Raw genomic sequence first — 22,092 nt, forward strand, 5'->3', positions numbered from 1 at the left:
GAAACCAATTTGTATTCTAATACATGAAATCATTATTTTGGTCCAATGAAAACTATAGTTTGAAAATCAAGTCAATATTATAACCCACAGATTATCTTTGTTTAAGAAATCATGTCTTCAAGTTCAACGGGTAAGCTTTATCCCTAAAATAATTACCCCTAAATTAATGCAAGATAAGTGAAATCTTGCCCGGAACTATCTGGATTATGTAAAAATAAGAATCACATCTGACTCCATACAACTAAAACTACAGGTATATTTTTAGTTACAAAGAACTATTGTGAGATATTCTAAAAAAAAAGTAAGAAAACATTATCTACTTTCCAATAAGCCAGGGAACTGTTTTCAAAGGCTTTTAAAAATTCATGTTTTGTGCTTGTTTTTGTTATCATCTCACAAGATGAAATATGATAGCTAGAAGAGCAAAGAGGCTGCCTGGAAACAACTGAAGCCTAATTGTTACTCTAATGGCTTAAGTTTCTTTTTATCCATTTGACAAACAATTATTTTGGTAAAGTGCTGTGTTTGTCTATGTGCTGATTTATAATGTGTAGTGAGCCAGCTTCTCTTCAGTGTTCATGGAGGTACAGCCTTGTGCAGTGACCTGAAAGGGACCTAGAAGGGGTCATAAATCGCATTATGTAACACCTGGCCCCGCCATTCACCCAGCTTTTGGTTGGATAGCATTACCAAAGACATCAAGATCTGGGTTTGACGTCTGCCTGAACAGGTTTCAGCCTTGCTCAGCAGTTTCAGGTCACAGATTATACTTTGACCTAAAAATCTAACCCTGGAGTCATAATCAGGCAAGGAGGTATATTAGAGCAAATGTGTTACCAATGATAGTGCATGCTCACATTATATGAACTCACACCTGAAGGATGGTACTTCATTTTTTTTTTCTATCAACTTTGTATAGGAGCTTAGGATCCAGTATTTAATACTTGAAGAACATGTTTATAAAATAGCTAATATTACACAAATTGTATGTGTGAAGGAATGTTATATATGCTTTACATATATTAACTCATTTTAATTTTTCAGCATCCCTCTAAGGAAGATGCTGTAATATTATCTCCATTTCACACATCAGAAAATTAAGACAGAGAGAGAAGTTATGTAACTTTCCGTGGCTATTAAGTGGCAGAGCAGGGATGGAAATCTAGGGAAGTTTGGCTGCAGGGTCTACATGCCTGACCACTGTGACACTCAGGTGAAAATCTGCTGTTTTCACACGTCAAGGAACATACCACAGATGCTCTCTTTAGTTATTTGAGTGTTAAATTAATTTCCCATTTGAGAAAATTGTGTTAATTGCCGCATTGCATTTTGTAAATAAACTGACAGTGAAACACATGATCTTAAGATTTTAGCAAACAGAACTCTTTCGATCCTTTTACTATCCTAGTAAATGTCTCCTTGATGCCACAGGTACCGCATCCAGACATTCAGACTTACCCTTCCCAACCTCTCCTGAGATACTTTCTTCATGGTCCTCCCATTTCCCTCACATAAATTGTCCTCTTTCGGCCTATTCACTTTAGGCTGTAATCACCTTTTCTTCTTCAGATTTCTACAGCAATTAATGATAGTGCATTTGCCTGACTCTGTATATTAGAAATTTTGGAATCTCCTCTATTGTTAACTTGAACTGTTATTAAAATCTTTGGTCAACTTCTCACTTGTTTGTGTCTCTTTAACTGTTTAATGGAACTCTGAGCTCCAGGAGGGCAAAGATGTAGTCTTAAGCTTGAAATAGAATATTTAATTTAGTTTGTGTGTATATATTACAGCCATGATCCATCTGGAAATAAAAGTGAATCTTTCCCAGGTTGAGAAGAAATGATGTGGGTCATTAGAAATACTATTAAAATGGGTTGCTTTGGTTTTAGATCAGTAGAATAATCTGCTCACTTAAGAATTGTTTCATTGCTATCTTCTGTCTTCCCAACTCATCAGAAATATATTAATCAAAAAATATTGCTCAATATCTATTCTACATGAAACAGGTTTAATATTGTGGTTTCAAGTAGGTATGTGTAATTCATGGTCCTGGGTTGTAGGGAACACACAATCTAGTAGGGTTTCTGGATTTTACATCTCTATAATATTTAGCTAGCAACCTAAGGAATTATGTAATAAATACTAAAATCGTCCTGAGCATGTGAGAGTTTAGAGGAGGAAGTTGAAAGAGAGGGCACTTTAAACTGGGATGCTCTGTCTATGGAGGTGGAGTTGAGCAGCATTTGGAAAAAACAAACAAACACAGAAGAGAGAAAGGGCTTTCAGGCAGGCATATTTACAATGAGAAAAAGGAAATAACGTTTGTTCTCTATTTAGAAGACAATATACTGAACAGTTCAGTAATGAAAGATATAAGTTGTAAGATTGGGATGTAGGTAGGATTGTAGAAAACTATAAATATCAGATTCTTAGGCACTGGGAAGCCAGTAAAGGAGTTGAGCTTAATAGTGACTATAAGAAGCCTAGTTTGGACTGAAGAGAGATTGGAGGCTGAGTATTCATTAAAGAATCATTAGAAAATATAGATTTAAAAACCTTAGCATTGGAAGTGCCTTCCTTAAACAACTAGACCTCATTTAGCTAGAAGAGAAAACTGCAATGCAAATACATAAAGATAATTGCCTAAGAACATAGTAGAAGGCTTTTCTTTCTGTTTTCAAATTTTTATTTTATTTTCAGATCACAAACTTACACTTTAAAAAAATTTTGTTGACCTTAATAATGAATTTAAAAGACTGAGTTGAGAGTGTTGCTCAGTTGACTGAGCATCGTCCCATGCACCAAAAGGTCCCTGGTTCGACTCCCAGTCAGGGCCCATGCTTGTTTTGGGGGATCAATCCCCAGTAGGGGGTGTGCAGGAGACAGCCAATTGATGATGTTTCTGTCTCTCACTCCCTCTCCCTTCCTCTGTCTCTAAAATCAATAAAAACATTAAAAAAAAAAGACTGAGTTAAAGGCAAAACTATCAAAGTATATTTTGGGGCCGGAAACACATTAAAGGGCATAGTTTTAATGGAATTGATTTTAAAACTGAAGACTTTGTCATTCAATAGACTATTTGTCTTAAGTATTAAAGCATCCCTTTACATTTATGGGAAATTGTATACTAATAAATAATTCCTAGCTATATTGCTTTATTTGACAACCAGTCCTATGTTATTTTCATTATGTTAAATAGTAGCAGTAAACATAAAAATGATGTCTCATAATTCATTGACAAACTATTATTTTGTTGCTGGATTTATCACAAAGACATCTCACATAATTTTCACATCATTTAATAAGTCCAACATGTTTTCAAGGTTACTGACATTTCTGTTGGTTTTGAGTAGCTTTTAATGTTTATTTGCACTTGGGTAGGAACTGAAAAATCTAAAGGACAGTTGCTCATTTCCATTAAATAGTTTTCATTTAATCCAAGTTGAATAAAAGGGAAGAATAGTTATAAAACCCGAAACACCAACCCATTTTATTCTTTGAGTGCCAAGAAATTTTCTTACTCCTAATAATTTTTATCCATCATTTAATTTCTATTGAAATATGAATAATTTCCAGTGGCCAAAGGCCACCAATGAAGAGCATTTAAAAAAAAAAAAATCAGTTGAAATTTAACTTTTCAAAAAAGTTAGTTTAGAAAGTTTTACAGAGTTTCTACAATGTTGTAAAACTTCTTATATACCATTTAAAGCAAAAAATCTTATAAAATTTGATGTGCATTTATTTAACACAGAGTTCCAATCTGCTTTTAAATGTAAGGATGCTGTTCTACAGGCAGAAGTTTATTTACGTGTTTATTCAGCTATTTACCCGGAGAATGTTCTTTGAGTGCCTAAGTAACTGTGATGTAATGTAAAAAGTGGAAAATCAGAAAAAGATATGTATGGATAGAATGCTAATAGGGATAGCATTCCACTGCTCTAAATCTTCACGGTTGAGGGCTTAGGGACTTTTTACATAGGCTCCTGTGAAATTATGAAAGTCCCTCAATTGTTTCACCAGGACAGACCAAGTACATTTGCACTGTTGGTGCACACTGAAGTGTAAGTGCAATACCTGAAAGTATAGTAGGGGAACATGGAAAGAAATTATCAAGGTCCATGCCCAAACAAGCTACCAGTTCACCATGATCTCTCTTTCTGTCTTTGCACATGATATTGTAGCTAAGGTCACATGCTCCCACCATTTCTTGCCAAATTTGAAATTTAAGAGAAACAGTATAAAGATAGTTTTGATTCAGCCCACTTTGTTGGACTTGAAAATTAGCATCTTTCGGGGTATACACATTGACTGTGTCAGAAAGATATATGTGTGTCTAAATGAAGGATTGTGGAACTTGATGTCTTCCAGTTTTTATGGAAATGTGGATGAAGATTCTGAGCCTATGGAGTGAATGAATTCCCTACCTCCCAAGCAGCTTAATCCAAGGGACTTTACTACTAAATCCCATGTGTACATGCTTGCTTGTGTGTATGCATACGCACATGTACTTCCTTCAGATGAGGTGCAGTGTCGAGTGTCCTTGATGAAGTGCTTTAGTATAGTTTCTTTAGGGTCTAATGTCTTGGTTGATGGCAGTTTTTATTCAAATATGATTATTCTGACAAGGTTTTATGATTTAGTTTTGGAAAATTCATTCCACTAATTTTATTTGAATTTCCCCTTCTTCCCTCCCTCTCTCCTTCCTTTCCTTTCCATCCTCTCCCTTTCTTTTTTTTTTGCAAAATTTTACCAAATAGGGGCATTGTGGAGGTGGGCAAAGGATGTTGTTTAAAGATAGAGTAGGATTAAATTAGTGACAGTGTGGAAATAGCAAAGACAAAACTTGCCACCACTTAATTTAGTAATGTGTATCCTAATTCTACTTTATTATTATTCAGATATTTAATCCAGAAGTTGTTTGGGAACCTAAATTAGCTAAGTAATTATTTTGATGCTCCACTGTATTTGTTATGTAAATAGAGTCATTAAGTGAAACTTCAAAGTAAATTTACCAAAAATATATAGAGAATATATGTATCATAAAAATGATTCAATAATCATTTTTCATGTAGATAAACACACATTGTACTATCTATGTGTTATTGGGGCATACACAAGAAAGCAAAGAACAATTAGAAATTTCTGGACTGTTATCAAGTACTTATATTTTGTTTAAAAATTAAGATTTTAAGTTGCTTTTAATACTTTTAAAAGATTATATCCAATATGTAGATAAATTAGATTTCAATGTAAAGTGAGGAAAACCTTTACCTCAAATTCTTAGTACTTTGCCATTAATTTAAGAGAACTTTAAAAGACTATGTCTACTATTGTAATAAAAATATTTATTATCAAAATTATCACATTTCTCTGTACATAACCTAAAGGCAAAAATACAATTTATACAATAATAAATTAAGTGGGTCTGTAACATTCAGTATATATTCAGTAGAATCCTAAAGCTCTTCCATAAATTTTACAAATACCAATGTAGTCTATTTCTACTTTATAGAACTCCATTTACACAGCTGATGTCATTGAGATAACATTTCTTTTTCTCTAGTGTTTTAATGATAGTTCACAGTGATTGGGTTAATTAATTAATCAACTGCTTTAAATCTTTGGTAAATACAAGTATTTACATGCAAAAATGTTTAAATTTCAGTAAAAAGTGAAAATTCAAATAACTTATTGCAAATCATTTTGTGTAATTAATAAATGCACAAGCCAGAATCCCATCATCAAGAAAAGTCCCCATCTAGGATTTCTGATGATAAAATCTGAAATTTGCAACAAATAGTTTGAGGCTTCTATGGCCACTCCCAGAAGCACCACAACACTAGGCCACAGCCAATTAAACACAAATGTTAGTGTAACACATAGACAGTACTGATTATTTTCCAATGCAGAAAGTCTAGTTTTTTCTATATCCCAGTTTAAACATCAATGTGACACATGAGTTTCCCATTAAAGCCTATTAACCTTGCAAGAGTGAGAGAGCCATTTACAGAAGCCATACTGTTTTGAAAGACACCAAGTCATCCTCTTGCCAATAACTTGTCCATGAAAATATGGATCATTTCTTAAAATAATTTGTGGGGAATATAGCAAAATGCCCTTCCTTCCCTCCTTCCTTCCCTCCTTCCTTCCCTCCTTCCTTCCCTCCCTTCCTCCCTTCCTTCCTTCCTTCCTTCCTTCCTTCCTTCCTTCCTTCCTTCCTTCCTTCCTTCCTTCCTTCCTTCCTTCCTTCCTTCCTTCCCTCTTTTCCTTCTTTTGTTTTTTCACTCCTTTTCTAAGAGCAATGTATGAGACTGCCCTATCAGCCTGCATATTATACCAGAACTCCCCAAAAGTTCCATATGCATTGCAGCTGTCATTCATTCGCTCTCAACCTCGATGATTCACAAATGAAAATATCCTGGCAAGAAATCCTCTTACTCCCAGGCTCCTTGGTAAAGACATTCCAAGAAGTATTTCAATTATACTGTTCTTGAATTACTTGATAATTAGGATTTTTTTTTTTTACAGACATGTTAATGTCACAGTGTAGAGAGTATAATTAAGTATATCAAAAACACATCTTTTTAAACCTAGAAAATGGATGCCTTTGGGTTGCTACCACTGCAGGGTAGAGAACAGCCCTTCTCTCTGAGTTAGGCTCTGAATGCATGATTTCCTTCCCTAACGTCAGTTATTCCAGTCTTGTGTTTCATCTATAAACAGAGCAAGATGAGAGAGAGTTTTGTTCTCACTTTGGCAATTCTTCTCTCCTTCCAACCGCCAACATTCTGAATTCAGTGCATATTTCAAAATTCATCCAAGACTAGGCACCTGGCAATAAGTGTTCACTTACTATGTGTCATGTGAACAGAGAAAGCAGCATACTAAAGGCTCTGTATTTATCAGAAAAGGCTTTCTTCTAAGTTTTTACTTAGGCTCAATGCCTTGGCCACAACTTTGAATAAAATGTTTTGACTCATTTGTCATTCAAAGTGAATGTTATTTTAGTCACCAGTTTTTCCTCCCTAGAGGGCATAGATATATAGGAAATGGACATTTACATACATTTCTAGTCATATAGTATAAACTAAGCCCTACTCCTTTGAATGGCAGGAAAATTCTGCTATAGTTGACACTTGATGTTCAATAAATACTAATATCTTGTGACATGGACCAAAGGTCTAAACCATCAGTCGGTTGAAACTGATACCTCTATCTTCACTTCGCTCCCGCTTCCATGCCCGTTGATAAAGAGATGAGAAACTGAGAGGCTTACATCTTCTTCAGGTTTGATACAAGCCCAAGCATTATTTTATGTTGAAAGAATAAAGAGCTGGCCACCCGTTAGCTCCCATCGCCCCGCTCTGTGCTCTCCTGGGTCACAGAAACGAGCTTTGCTCCTCTCCCCTCGGGGTTCTGAACAAGGAGTTTCTGTTGCTGTTGTTTGTTTTCGAGGGAAGAGGGGTTCACATGCAGACATTCAGAAAGCAGCACCGGCACAGACCCACTTTGATCCCTTCAAGTGTCCCAAGTGTCCCTCTTCACACAGCCACTTTTTCCTTCGCCAGGTTCTTTGGCTCCTTGCTTGGGATACACCAGTCATCAGCCTCAGTGTTCATCTGATAATGTTTAAAGGCTGATTTGTTAAAGACCGGGAGTTTTTCTACAGACTCAGAGGACAAGGCCTGAAAAGAGAGTAAGGAAACAAGTCAAACCAAAGGAATTATTCATGGCAAGATTGTACCTGAACTGGTTACTCAAAAGATATTCAGAGGTAAATTGCCAACCATTCAAATTCATTCTTCTAATTAATTTAGTAATAAGAGCACATCGAAGCCCACAGTATGTTAGGCATTGTATAAAAGGAAATTAAAAAGTAAATATTCTCTCTACCCTATAGGGTATGAAACAGTGTACACACAATTTAAATTAAGGAGTAGAATTTGCGTTCAATATTCACACATGTCCCTCATTTGGATATTACCGATATGACAGAGCTGAATAGCAAAGCTATCCTTTCCAAGCAAAACATTTGTATTGGTGATAAAGTAGGAGTCCTAATCAGATACTATAAATCTATAGGCTATTAATCTTTCCCAATGCTATGAAGACTTTGGCTCATTTAAGAAATGAATGGGCTCTGGGAGACGTGACTCCGTTGGTTGGGCATCATACAGTGCACCAGGGGGTTGCTGGTTCAGTTCCTGGTCAGGGCACATGCCTGGGCTACAGGCTCGATCCCTGGTCATGAGTATACAGGAGGCAGCTGATCGATGTTTCTCTCTCTCTCTCCCCCTCATTTCCTCTCTCTCTAGAAAAAAAATCAATAAACTATAAAAAAAATTCTGAGAGATAACATGCTTTAAAATATATATATATGAATGCATTAGTTATTTCAGATGGTCAAAGGCCACTTGGCAAATAATTCCCTGGTACAGAATGGGAGCCTAGAAGCTTAATGTTTTAGTTGCTAATATATATAAATATATTTTCAGTCGAAATAGCTGGCAAAAGATAAACAGAATCAGGACAGTGACCTTAATAAATAAATGGAGGCTTTATCAGAAATAGAAAAAACATTTACCAAGCTTTAAAGTTTATACAGAAAATGCCAGGTATCTTGCTGACAACTTGTGAGCAGTCAGCTTTCTTTCTTTCTAATGTCGGCTTAAGGTCTGAATAACTTGATGTCAGTTATTTTTGAGGCTGGAACATTATTACCATCTTTTCCTCACAAGTTGAAGCAAAACAAAAGTAAGCTATGCCCGCAGATGCCAAAGGAGTTGCCTTAAAAAATTCACATGAGCATGTCCTCATTCTGAAACTTAAGGGCTTCTTGGGCAACAATTTTGCTTTACTTCAGGTAGATAGTCTGGCTCCACCTCCTTGTTGGTAAGTTACCATATTTAATATTAAACAGTATATATGCATACCAAACAGGAAACAGAATTATGTGTAGTTATTATTTGCATTAACTCAGTTGGGGCTTTTCACTATGGACCATAGAACTCAGGGCTATACAAGAAGCAATCTTTCCAGAAATGGTTTTTTCTATTGAATTTAAAGTATACCTTTAAGTAGATGATAGCATCTGTTCCATATCCTGATAAAGAGTAGAGATTCAGGTCTCCTTGAAAGTACTTGGCATAAAGACGAGAAATTGGCAATCCGTAACCAAAACCGGCCTAGAGAGAAAAGATCAGTCATTGGTAAAGAGATGGCCATGATCACTAGAATACAAAATGTAGGAAGGAGTTATTATTTTGCTTGATACTAGTATCCTAGAATCTAGATAAACATCTTCTGCTTCCAATCAGAGACCCCTTGAATTGTTTCACCATGTTTAGCTTACTTTATCATTCTTTCTCATATTCCCCACACCCTATTTAAACTGATTAACTTGCCTAAATACTTCCTTGTAATCCTGGCTCTACCTTTAGAACTAGGTGGACTGGGATGAACTTTGCCATATAATTGGTCTTACCAAAGGAGCATTCCGGGAGTTATCCATCACAGGCGTTGGTGCAGTAGAGTACGTATAACTAAAGAGGCGGTCAGTGATCCTCAGGGGAACACCACCTCCTCGGTCTGAAATCTTAAACAAACAAATGAGTCATCAGAGCTATGCATTAAAAACAACATGCATTTGTCTCTACAAAAATGTCTTTCCTTTATTGAAAAGTCACCTGGTATACGGCTTTGATCTATTGCTCAAAGCAGAGGGCTTTATTATTGGTGACTTTTAAAGTTCTCTCAAGAGAGACTCAAAAGAAAAATAGATGGTTACCTTAATTGTAAGATCTTCTTTTCCCAAGACAACAATCACCTCAACTGGTGTGAGGGAAGGCCAGCTTTCCTGGTGTTCAACTGTTGCCCTCATTGCATTCTAAAGAAAACAAAAATATATGAAATTCAATGGCAGAAGAATAAGAGACAACAAATATCTGCATTTTTATGTTTAAAATAAAAGCAGCAAGAGGGTAATTTGAAGTTCCTGTTTCTTTTAAGTTCATAGTTAAAACAGCTCTGCAAATAGTCCTTTATGAATATGTCATGTAGGATATATAATGAAAAATATTCATTTACCACGTATTATAGTTCCTGGGAGTAATGTCTAATAGAAGAACAATTCTGCTAGTTGTCAAGTTCTTATTTGTAAGCTTAATTTAAATGTAGAAATTGTTTTTTATAGTCTATTTCCTGTCTCACTCTTTTCCTGTTTTTCCATTCCTTTTTATATCCAAACACCAAAAACTATTACATCACAAATGAACAGTGAATCATTGAACCAATTTATTGGCTTTTATAAAATTTGCTGGGGAAAAAGTTGTTACTATTTAAAAGGATAGTAATTCTAAATTAAATTTCAATTGCGTGTGATTATCACCTTAACTTTTACCAGTAATGGCAAAATAAATCTGTGAGTTGGACCACTCAATTTAACAGTAAATCAAATCATCAAAAAGTATCTTTTGTCCTTTAACAGAGAAGAAACTCAAGTTTTCAGACAACTGGATGAATCTCATACAGATACAGTTTTGTTTATTTCACCCATTTTTCTCTCTAAATTTCCAGAAAATTATCTGCTTTCTGCTTTCCATTTAATATTAAGTTCTAATCATTAGCTAAAGTGAAATAAAATAGATCCGATGCTTGCAGTATAATCAATACCTCATTGTGCTAATATTAGAATAAGTTAGGAAACAGTAAATTCTGAGAAGAGTTATATCAAAATTAGAAGCAAATTTCACATTCTCTAGGCTTCCTCCTCCCCAGTTCAGGGGACTCTTGGAAGCATCACAAAGCTTTAGGTGTTTTTCTATCTTTTGATGTAAGTACAGAGATGCAGTTTGGTCTTAGATCCCAGGACAGGATTTGATTTTAGCACCTGGCTACCCCAGACCAGTAACATCTGCGTCCTCTGGGAGTGTGTTAGAAATGCAAATTCTTGGACCTAAAGAATCAAAATCTCTGTCTGGGGCGGAGTGTAAGGATCTGTGTTTTCACAAGCCCTGCAGGTGATTCTGAAGCACATGGAAGTGTGAGAAGCACTGCCTTTCAATCTTGCCATGGAAAATGGGACTGTGGACCAGCAGCAGCACCTGTTAGCTTATTAGAAATTCAGAATCTCAGGCCCCGGCCCGGACCCACTGAATCAGTATTTGCACTTTAACAAAACCACTAGGTGATTCACATGCACATTAAAGTAGATCATTGAAGGAACGGACTTTCCTCTGAGTATAGTCTAGACTCAGGTTGAGACCTTGCCACTTAGAGTAATTCTGAACCTGAACCTCTGGATTTGGAATTGGACCAGCCTTGTGGGGGTGGAAGAAACAAGACCTCTTTCCCTGAAGCATTCACCCCATGAACTTTCTTAATGAATGCATGGATGACTAGTGCTTTGTTGGACACCTGAACAAATAATGGGACTAGGGAGCCCTTGAGACATCATGAATCATCCTATGCAATCAATCATATTGCACATTCTCAAACTCGTTGATACTACAAGGAACTCTATGTACCCTTCCAAACATTAACTGTAGTCTCCTGTTAGGAGCACAGGAAGCTTGCTTGGGAGAAGAGAGGTAGGCTGTTGTTTAGTCAGAAACGATAAAGGAAATTAAAATGTAACCAGTGAATGTCAAAAACAAATAAACTTGCAATCACTGTGAAGTGTCCTACCTTGAATAGTTCAAAGAGCATGTGATGGAGGTGAGAAGGAACGTACACAATGTGAATCGGTTGCCCTGGAGATTTTCCTAGAAACAAATTAAACTCATTAGACTCGGCAAACAAATATTCCATTAAAATGAATGTCCATATCTGTTTGATTAATATTTTAGACTCAAAACAGGATTGCAATACTCCCCATCCTCCTCACTTCAAAATCCTACCCTAGAACCTTCCTTCCCTCTTAAACAGAAAACACAACTGGCTTATTTTCACAGTGCTATCACAGTTGCTACCTAGTGCTCTAGAATTAATTTTTGCATTTCTCTACAAATGTATAAAGTGGATGAAGTGTGCAAGAAGGGCGCTATAAGTTAGATTATATGAATTATTTGCTTCTATTTTCAAAACTTTTGTACAGGACAATCTCAGAGTTAAAGTTACATACATTGTAAGAAAGAAGAAAAAGTTAATGTATCTATAGTATAACATCAAAATTAATGCTAGCTGTAATTTTCATATTTTGAAAATGAAGTAACACATGGAAAATTGCACAATAATGCATGGGAAAATAACATGTCTGATTATTCTTGATTTTTATCACCCAAACATTTAAATCTTCTAGACTAAATAAGCTCAAATTTCACCAAGAGGCTAAAGAAAACATGAAAAACAAAAACCTCATAATACTGCTTGAAAAGAAAAATAAAAGTATTATTCTTTGGTGTGCCAGGCCTTGGCAAAGTCTGAATCAGAAAACACAAGGTCTGGCTCAATGCCCTCTTTCTTTTACCAAACAGTTCAAGCAATTTATCTACAAGTTATGCAACAATGCTGTCAATGTTTAGAGATATTTTTCAATCTTTATTTGTACTTTTATTTTTAGTTTAGCAATCAATCATATTGCATGAGTTAGGCTACTCATAATTTGAGCAACTTGATTTTCACTTTCACCACCAACAAACATTGTTTATATGTAAGTATTATTTGGAAAAGATGTTTACTTTGAATTGAAAGGAGAATGCTATTCCAATTAAAGTACACTGACATGCTCTGAGAAGCAACTATGAAATAGGATAAAATAGTGCCTTGCATTCCTCATGTAATCACTTCAGTCAATGTGGAAAGACTGTATCTTTTCAGATACCCTACAATTGAAGCTGTTAAATAAAGTGTGCTCTGCTTCCAAAACTGGTATATACTTATAATTTTTTAAAAATGTGCAAGAACATTTAATATGAGAGTTACCTTCTTAAATATTTAAGTGTATAATATAGTATTGTTAACTATAAGCACTATGTTGTACAGATTTCTAGAAGTTATTTATCATGCATAACTGAAATTTTATACCCATTGAATAGTGACTCATTTCCCCTTTCCCTCCAGCCTCTAGCAACCACCATTCTGCTCTCAGCTTCCATGAGTTTGACTTACTTTAAATACTTCATATAAGCAGGATCATGCGGTTATTTGTCCTTCTGTGACTGGCCTATTTCTTTATAGTGCAATTTGAAGTATTTTTGTTTCCAGATCTTAGGAGTAACCTCATTAGGAGGATATCATCAAGTGGTGCCTCCTACATCTGGTCTACTATGCCCCCTATTCTGTAGTAAGGAATCTTTCTTTGATCTAAGATACTGGAACTAAGTTGTTACTAAATATCCCAAACTATTTGTTCAAAGAATCCTTCTTTACAAATCCTCACTAGGAACTGAATATGCTCAGTTGGAACTTTCCAGCTGAGATAAAGAGAACCTTGGCGTCAAAAGAGAAGTGTACAAATACGAGGCACGTCCAGAAGGGAAAAAATGGAACACAGAAGTTGCTCTGTATTTACAGTAGTAATCTACTGGGAGAACACTTAATTTTCCATAGAATAAAATATACTTTATTTAGAGCTTACCATTCACTTGTGTGAGCTTTAATTCTGGAGATGTTAAATAATACTGATCACAAAGCATCTTTGAACTCTCAAAGGCATCTGGAATAGAAAGTTTTTATTATAATGTTGAAATGAATTTGTGTCAAGTAAAATTTTCAAGTGATCTTCAGTGTGTACATTACACTTAATCTAAAATATTCATTAGAGTACAAGTTTATGTATATGAAAAAAATACTTAAATATTTTCTTAAAGAAAGAATTCCAACAATGTTTAAGTTATAACTATAGCAATAGGAATATGCACACTTCAGAGATTAAATACAATATATAAAAATAGGCCACATTAACCACTGATGTTTGGATTTTTTATTATATTATAAATGCATGTTTAAACTCTTGAGCCTCAAAAGCAAAGGAACTTCATGACAGTACTTATAAAAATATAAAGGGAAAACTCTGAATATCAATTCATTCAAAGAGTCACCTCAACTATATGTCAATCATATAGTGAACATTTTCAATAAGGGAAATGAAGAAATCTAGAAATTACCTTCAACCACTGCTACTACATCACAGTTTGGATCAATGCTCCCAATGTGGCTTGGGTTTCCTGTCTCTGAGTCACTAAATAAAAGGACTGTTGAAAAATAAATACAAAAAATATTACATAATATTACATGAAAATCAGGATAATAATGATTAGAACTACCACTGACAAAGAATGTGACCCACCAAATAGTAAAACATCTAGTTAGAGTATGGCTTATACTCTACACCCGTCTCTGTATATCATGATTATGATAAACTAACTTACTGTGCTGGTTCATTAGCATCCGGGTAGAAATACGGTTCATGTAAAATCGATCCAAGAAATACTGAAGATTTTGATTGGTGACTGGGTCAACTGTACAGCCATCTTTATATTCTATGATTCCTTGTGCCATTGTAGGAACTACATTATGGTGTCTATTTCGAACTTTGATGAGAGTATCTACAAATCTAAGCCAAAACACATTTACATTTAGTGAAAGTTCAAGTAAGGTTCACTCACTTGTATTTTTTAGATTATAAGTGTACATACCATTTATTACAAGAGTATGTCTGGAAATAGTCAAAGTTTTAGACACTTATTCTAATGCATAGAACTTACTCTGATAATGCCTTCTGGTCTTCTGGGTTTTTCTCATGGAATTCCACCAACTCCATCAGACTCTGGATGTACCTGTAAATGACAGGTGTGCTTTAAGTTTTTAAATTGAATAGTCAGATACAAGCGGCTGAAAACAGAGTGTTTTTTTCAAATGAGTTGAAAAGAGAAAGTATTATGTTTAAAATTACAACTTCAAGACATTTTTAAAATAATATCTCTTTTTAAAAAAGGTACAACTTTAACCCTTAACTAGCTAGGTTAAAATTTATATTTCTTTAACTATTCCAGATCAGGATCAGTATTCAGTTTTCTGTTTTGTTTGGCAACTTTTTTTAAATAGCAAAAGGATTTAAAAACAACTTTTTAAAAAAGACTTCATATTTTTTCCTACTCCATTCATAGATGACTGGAAGTCTTGAAAGCAATAAATAGTATGGATTGAATATGTATGTCAGATTTCAATATTTAATGGGTACATAATACATGTTTTTCTTGAGTCAATGAACAATAAACTGTGCAGTCAGTGGACTAGGGTGAGGCTCTGGTGCACATCTGCCTCAGTGCATATCCTGGCTCTAGTCTCTGAAAATCTGCTCCTTTGGGTTATCTAATCTCTCTAAGCTTCAATATCCTTATCTAGAAAATGAGATGACAATAACTGACGCTGAGTGCTGGCTGTGTGCTAGGTACTTTTCTAAGTGCTTTTTAATGGATTACCTCATTTAATTACACTCAAATATCCCTTGGAGACATATACTTCATTCTCCTCAATAATCAATGGGGGAATTGAGGCATAGAGAATTTAAGACATTTGCCAAGAATTCCACAGCAATGAGGAAGAGACAGAATCAGGATTTGAACCCAGGGCCTGCTCTATTAATTGATTTGTAATTAAAAAAAGATCAGGTGGCCCTCTCTGAATAGTAGTCATTCATATCTATTTCTAAGATAGGATTCCTTTTTACAATATCAAACTGTCTTTTATTATTTAATATACAAAACAAATTATAACTGTCAATTAGTTTTCATATTTCTTCTAGAAATAAAAATTATATTGTGAAAGAATCTACTTTTTCAGGATAAAAATGTCTGTTTCTAGTTTTATAACTGCCCTTATGATAACTTAGTCCAAACTGATAAAAAATTTCTTTACATGTTTCAAAAGTATTTACTATTCAGACCACCTGTTTTCCAACTATGATGTAAATATATTTATTATAAGAATTCATCCTCAGATAACTGTCTTAAAACTAGAGACTGTTTAAGAACGGTTCACTACTTACCAGCTTTTAACTAACTGCACGGAAGAGGTATTTACTAATCGATCAGGGAGGATATCAATTTCCTTCAGGATATTGGCAAGCCTCACAGGCAATTCTTGTCTCAAAAATGCAAAAGAAGTTCTTTCACATGCGTTTTCCGAACCTGTATCAATAACATTTATTTAGTATTTAGAAACAAGTATGTCTAAATGATATATTTGAATAGCATCAACTATCCAATATTAAACACACATATATGATAAAATTATATTTCACCCTTGGTTGGTTTCGTGTTTATAGATAATTCAGAAGTATCTTTTCTTTTTCTCTTTTTAAAGTCACCAATATGGGAATTACTGTTTTGTGCGTGTGTTTTTAAGAGGACTCACTTTCAAGAAGTCACACTGTCCTACGGCTCTTAATGTTCATAAAAGTGCAGGGTTTCGGCAACGCCGCACGCTCAGTTCTAGATATGAAACTGGGGCGGGGGGGAAGGAAGTCGTGATGTTTCCAGGCCAGTAATAACTAATATCACACTTAAATCCTTGACATCTTCCTTGTAAGGTTACTGCAGAAAGTCTGTAAATATTTTCAGCAGTGATGCAAATATATGACAAGCTTTGATGGCAAAGAAACAAAGACATTTGTTAGGAACACCATGGACCCTGTGCAGGGTGGCCAAGGGGTAAAATCTCAGTGACTCTGGGCTGCTCTATAATATTATTAATCTTCCCCAGGAGGTGCTGTGCCGCGAGGGGATATAAAGTTTCCCGTTCGTGGTGAAATGTTGACCGAAAGCAAAAAGTATTCTGACGGGCGCTTTGGACGGAAAGAGGAGGAAAGCTGAGCGCCCCCCGTCCAGCCGCGGCGGAGCTGCTAGGGGCCGCTACCTGTCAAGGGGAAGCCGGGTGCGGGAAAAGGCAGGTGCGCGGGCGGGGAGGCTCGGGGTTCAGCGGGAAGGGGGCCCCAGCCGCTTTTCAACCACGCGCCAGCCCTCCCCGCGCCGGGACTGAAAGCGACGGCGAGCCCCCCGCGCCGGCGCCCGCCCGGCCCCCGCGCGCGCTCACCGAAGTCCAGCAGCTGCTTCATGGACAGCGGCGACGGGCTGTAGCGCGAGAAGTGCTCGACCTCGCGCGGGACCAGCCGCGCGCGGCTCAGCGTGCCCGCGCCGCGCACCACGAAGCGGGCGGCCTTCATCCTGCCGCCGCCGGCTGGGGAAGGGGCTGGGCTGCTCGGAGGGCGGAGGGCGCGAGCGCAGAGCCTGGGACCGAGGGGCGCGCGGAGGTGCCGGCCGGCTGTGCACCGCGGGCGGGCTGAGGGGCCGGGCTGTTTGGGAGAAGAGGAGTCCGGCGGTGAGTCAGAGGAGCAGTGAGCGGCTGTTTGAGACTCTAGTGCGGGTCTTGCACGACCGGCCGGCTCGCGCGGTTTTTATTTGTTTCCCCGCGCGCCCCCGCCCCGCCCTCCCCAGCTCCAAGGGGGAGGAGTCGCTGGGACTTGGTGGCGGGCCAGAGCCCGGGACCCCGCCAATCCGCTCGGATGAAGAACTTTGGGCCCCGCCCCCGGGGCGAGGGTCGCGGTCGAGGGACCCGGCGCAGGTGCCCGAGCGTGTGAGGGAAAGGGGGCGGTGGGGAGCCGAAGGGGGCATCTGGAGGTCAGTGGGCTCCAGGTCAGCCGCTTGGGACCGGGCCCCGGACCGCGTGGGCTGGAGGCCCGCCCAGGCCCGTCCTTGTTTACAAGCGCGAGGCGTTCTCAATGTCACGCATTCCTGGCCACGAATTATTTCCAAGAATCTGGGCTCCGGGAGCTCATTGGTTCTTGCTCAGAGCGGGCTTTTACAGTAGCCAATGAGCTGCGTTCAAAAGTATGGGCTCCTCTGCCATTGGACAGCGCGAGGGCGAAGGCACCTGGAGGGCCCTTCCCGCGAGAGAACGGCGCGCGTCGGGAACTGCAGGTACCTTTTCGCTGAGACTTGAGAAGCTGCCAAAATACATTGACTTTCCTGTGGCAATAAAAGGCTATTCATTTCTCTCTCTCCAGTGGGTGTAACTCTGTTAATTAAAAACAAAATTTAAAAGAAGGATCAGCTTGTGAACTTGACTGGCTTTCTCTTTCTCCCATCAAGAATTTGCTGGCTCCGTTCCCCTGTATGAAATGTCCTGAATCCAAATCTTGACCCAAAACATTATTTTCTAGCCTTAAAGCCCAGCGTAAGAACTATGTGCTGCAAGAGATCTTTCCTGATTGCTTCTCTCCGCCCTTCCAAATATGGCCATTCTCACAACATTGTATTGCAGCTGTTTATGTTAAAAAAAATTTTTTTTTATTGATTTTAGAGAGAGACAGGAAGGGGGAGAAAGAGAGAGCGATGAGAGAGAGAGAAAGATGAGAGAGAACCATCACCCTCCATCGGTTGCTTCCTGCATGCCCCCACTTGGGATCAGGCAGGCATGTGCCCTGACCAGGAATCAAGCTGGAGACCTCTCAGTGCATGGGGCAATGCTCAACCAACTGAGACACATGGTTTGCTCCACCCTGGGCTCCCTCCCTTGAAAGGTATCAGGGTTGGGACGATGCCGGATGCATCTTGGTGATTCCTACCCTGATTTGTTGCTGTTCAAACTGGGAAAACATGGTTTGAACAGCAACAAATTGCATCTCCACTTGGAGATGGGTCTTAATACTACTATGATTTGTGGGGTTTTTTTTGTATCCTGAATCCTTTGTTACATATTTTCATAGCTTGATAAAACAAACAACAACAACAACAGCAACAAGTGTTCCAGGAGCCAAAGGATCAAATAAAACTCTCTTTGATGAAGCAAGTAAATTTAAGGTAAAACTCCCTTCTTTTTCCTGGATTACATCCTAAGAACAGAAGCAATAGAAAAGTGTGCATTTGTGTGTGTTTTTTGTTTTTTTACCATGTGTTTGGGACCTGGAATAGGCAAGATATATATATTATAAAGAATTACACTCTTTAATCTGCAGAGGAAAGGCAGTGGAAAGGATATATTACAGGCAGTTCTAATTTAGGAAAACCCCACTGAGTGTTTGGCTGGGCTTACCCAGCACTATTCCCCTGTGTGTTGTGTGATGATTAAAGGTCAGGTGAAGCCTTATGATCACAGGCATGGCTAAGGGCTAAATGTGAACTGAAGTTACCAAACTTTTGTCTCCATGTCATCTCATCCAATAATATTTATCAGGTTACTCTCACAGGACTACATTCTTTAGTGACATTTCTCTATGATGGGAACTGTTGTTATAACTGGCAGCATTTATGGTAGCTGGACTGGAATAGCCAGGTCAAATTGTTTACCCAGTTGGCTAAGACACTATGCATTACCGGTATCCCCTGCTTTCTGGAAAGTTTGTGGTACGTCACTTTGGTTTTTTTGAAAGACCTATACCTGTTTTCTCTAACCAAAAGAAATTGGAGGAGGATCTTACGCTTTTATGAGGAAAGGGAAAAAGCAAAAATAGCATTCAGTGTTTGTTTTCCAGCAAGCTTGATAGAGGCGCCTGGAGCAACTTCCCCACAAACTACACTCAACATCTCAGCGTCAAGGCGCCATGGCTTTGAACTGCCTGTGAACATCTGCCCTTTATCATAATTTATTTTGTGCATCTGCTAGCAAGATGTGTCCTAAGGTATCAGAAAAGCCTAAAAGAGTTTACAAGGGTGTTAGCTTAAAACTGGATGTAATTAAGTGGATTTGGTATGAGTTGGTAGGTTATTTTGGGGTATGGGAACTCTTAAAGATTTTTCCATATGAGTTAATGGTAATTGCTTCTTTGCTTTATGCCACTTCAGCTTTTGAAAGGTTTCATAGAAAATCTTTACTTTTGGGTAGCAGGGGAAACCTGTACCATGGTTAAGCTCGTGACCAGGAAAGGGAGTGACACATATTTTCAGGCTGACCACAGATCTTGGAGGTGATCTAGTTGCTATAGAAATAAAGCAAAAGGAATCATTTGGGGACAATCTGTATGGATAAATCTGTGCATTCATTTGAGTAAAAGTAAACCATGAGAGGACTATCAAATGATTTGGTCCTAATGATCAGGGGAGAGTATGAAAGTTTCCCCTCTTGTACACAGTGCTAAACACAGCATCTCTGCTAGAGGCACTCAGCTCCTGAAAATTTTAGAGGTATGCTTACCTAGCATTAAGTGAATTCTAGCCAGCTTGCCTGGAAAAACCTAATAGCATAAGGCCACTGGTAGAGTTTTAAGAATGCAAGTCAAACTTTTGCCAGAGGGCTAAGCATGTTCAATTTGATAAAATGGACAAAGACCCTTAAAGAGATGCCTATTCAACTTTTCCACCGGTAGGTACATATCCCAAGGAAGCAATTAAAAATACATGTTAAGAGGAACTTCAAGAGCCATGATGGAAAGATAAACAGATTTGACTATAGAATATTTAAAATTTAAAAATGATCAGCAAACTTGGAGAAAATATTTACAAAATGTGTATGTAACACTGATTATTTAAGAAATGGCTATTTCAGCAAGAAACAATATAATTATGATCTGTTCTCTTATGGAGATTATAGACTTGTAGGGAAAACGGGTGCTACCAAAGCAATGGACTATAAGTATGCACATTAAATTAGGACAAGGGTTGTAAAGAAAATGCACAGGAAGACTATAATGGGCTGGAACTACCTTCCATTTGGTGGGCAAGGACATTGTCTCTGAGAAAGTGACAATTATAGGAGATGGCACATCCTTCTATTGGGGAATGAGAAGGGAATATTTGTGAAAGCATATTGGTGAAGACATTGGGGAAAGCCAGGCTGAAATCACTACTTGATCTCTGATATGTCTTATAATTAGTGTTTTAGAGGATGGTAGGTGCCAGGAGCTGGACTAGATGCTTTGGTGGATACAAAAGCATCTTCTCTCAAGTGTCTCAGACTAATAGTGGCTGATGGAAAACAATGGCCAACTTTTTTCTTTTTTAATTTATGGGACTTTTATTTAATCCTCAGGGCAAAAACTTCACAATTAAGTGCATTGAAAAAACACTTCAATGTTGTCATGTTGGTGGTGATAGTAATGGCACTGGATGGTGGTGATGCTAGGCTCAGGGGTGTTTGGAGGAAGAGCTTTGTTGGGAATCAGGGAATTCTTCTTCTGAGAATTGGCTTTTGTGATGATCTTAGAAGGGTGAACTAGATTTGGCAAATGATTGGTAGACAGTGGAGAAGTATGTCTAAGTCTGAGCAAAAGCAAAGGTGTGGGAGCTAGAGAATATCGTGCAGAAAGGATGACTAATTTAGTCTGGCTGCTATCTAGAGTACCTCAAGGAAGGAGAAAATGGGCACCCAGGGTTATATCATGAAAGCCTTAAATGCTGATATGAGGACTTTGAGATTCCTGGAATAGGCAACATGAAACTGTTGAAACTTATTAAGCAGGGAGCATATTTCTCTCTGCTCAAATTTGTTAGCAGTTAAACAATTTAATGTAACTGAACTTCATTGAACACCCATTGTGTACCAAGCATTATGATAGGCTCTGGGGACAGAGATGAAGAAGGCATAGTCCCTGTCTTCAAGGATTGGAGACAGGCATGTAAATAATCTAAAGAAAACCTGTGTGATGCATATAAAGTATGTGTTGTGGGAGTGGGGGGCAAGTAGTCAGGGAAGACTTCCTTGGAGGAGGTGATATGTCATTTGAGTTATGGAGGGTGAATAGAAGTTCATAGGCAGACAAAGAGGAAAAGTGTTGGGGCAATGGCAGAGAGAATGAGAAGAGCCACTTTGGTGGTAGGATCTTTGTCAAATCTGAGAAGGAAAAACTCTTAAAAGTTCTCTGATGTTTGGTGTTCTAAGCCTGCACTACTGGGAGGAGGTGATTTCATTATAGAAGCAGGGAAGTCAAAAGGATCAGGAGGAAAGGATAGGCTGACTGAGGAGCAGGGACACAAATGATGAGTTTGTTTGGGAACACTGTGGATTAATGAAAACCACAGAGGAAACAGTCATGACTGTCATTACTGGTGAAGGGGAGGCGAGAGCTCAAAGGCTGTTAAGCTTTTGCTGAGAAGTGATGATAGATGGGTCTCTCCTCCTTTTCTGTACACCAGGCTTCCCTCTCTTGTTAGCCTA

General features: G+C 37.9%; 1 protein-coding gene across 1 annotated transcript; it reads right to left on the reverse strand.

Moving 5' to 3' along the window:
- Nucleotides 1–5,147: 5,147 nt before the first annotated feature.
- Nucleotides 5,148–17,721, reverse strand: PDK4 (pyruvate dehydrogenase kinase 4). The gene is made up of 11 exons (XM_081147962.1): nt 17,038–17,721; nt 15,992–16,133; nt 14,709–14,780; nt 14,373–14,557; nt 14,109–14,195; nt 13,580–13,657; nt 11,689–11,765; nt 9,791–9,889; nt 9,488–9,598; nt 9,075–9,188; nt 5,148–7,688 (listed from the first exon to the last, which is right to left on the reverse strand). Exons 1-11 carry the CDS (start codon nt 17,165–17,167, stop codon nt 7,545–7,547), a joined length of 1,239 nt encoding a protein of 412 aa, XP_081004088.1. The 5' UTR covers nt 17,168–17,721; the 3' UTR covers nt 5,148–7,544.
- Nucleotides 17,722–22,092: the final 4,371 nt, after the last annotated feature.

Source organism: Miniopterus schreibersii (genome assembly GCF_964146895.1).
Source record: "Miniopterus schreibersii genome assembly, chromosome: 9".
NCBI lineage: Eukaryota > Metazoa > Chordata > Mammalia > Chiroptera > Miniopteridae > Miniopterus > Miniopterus schreibersii.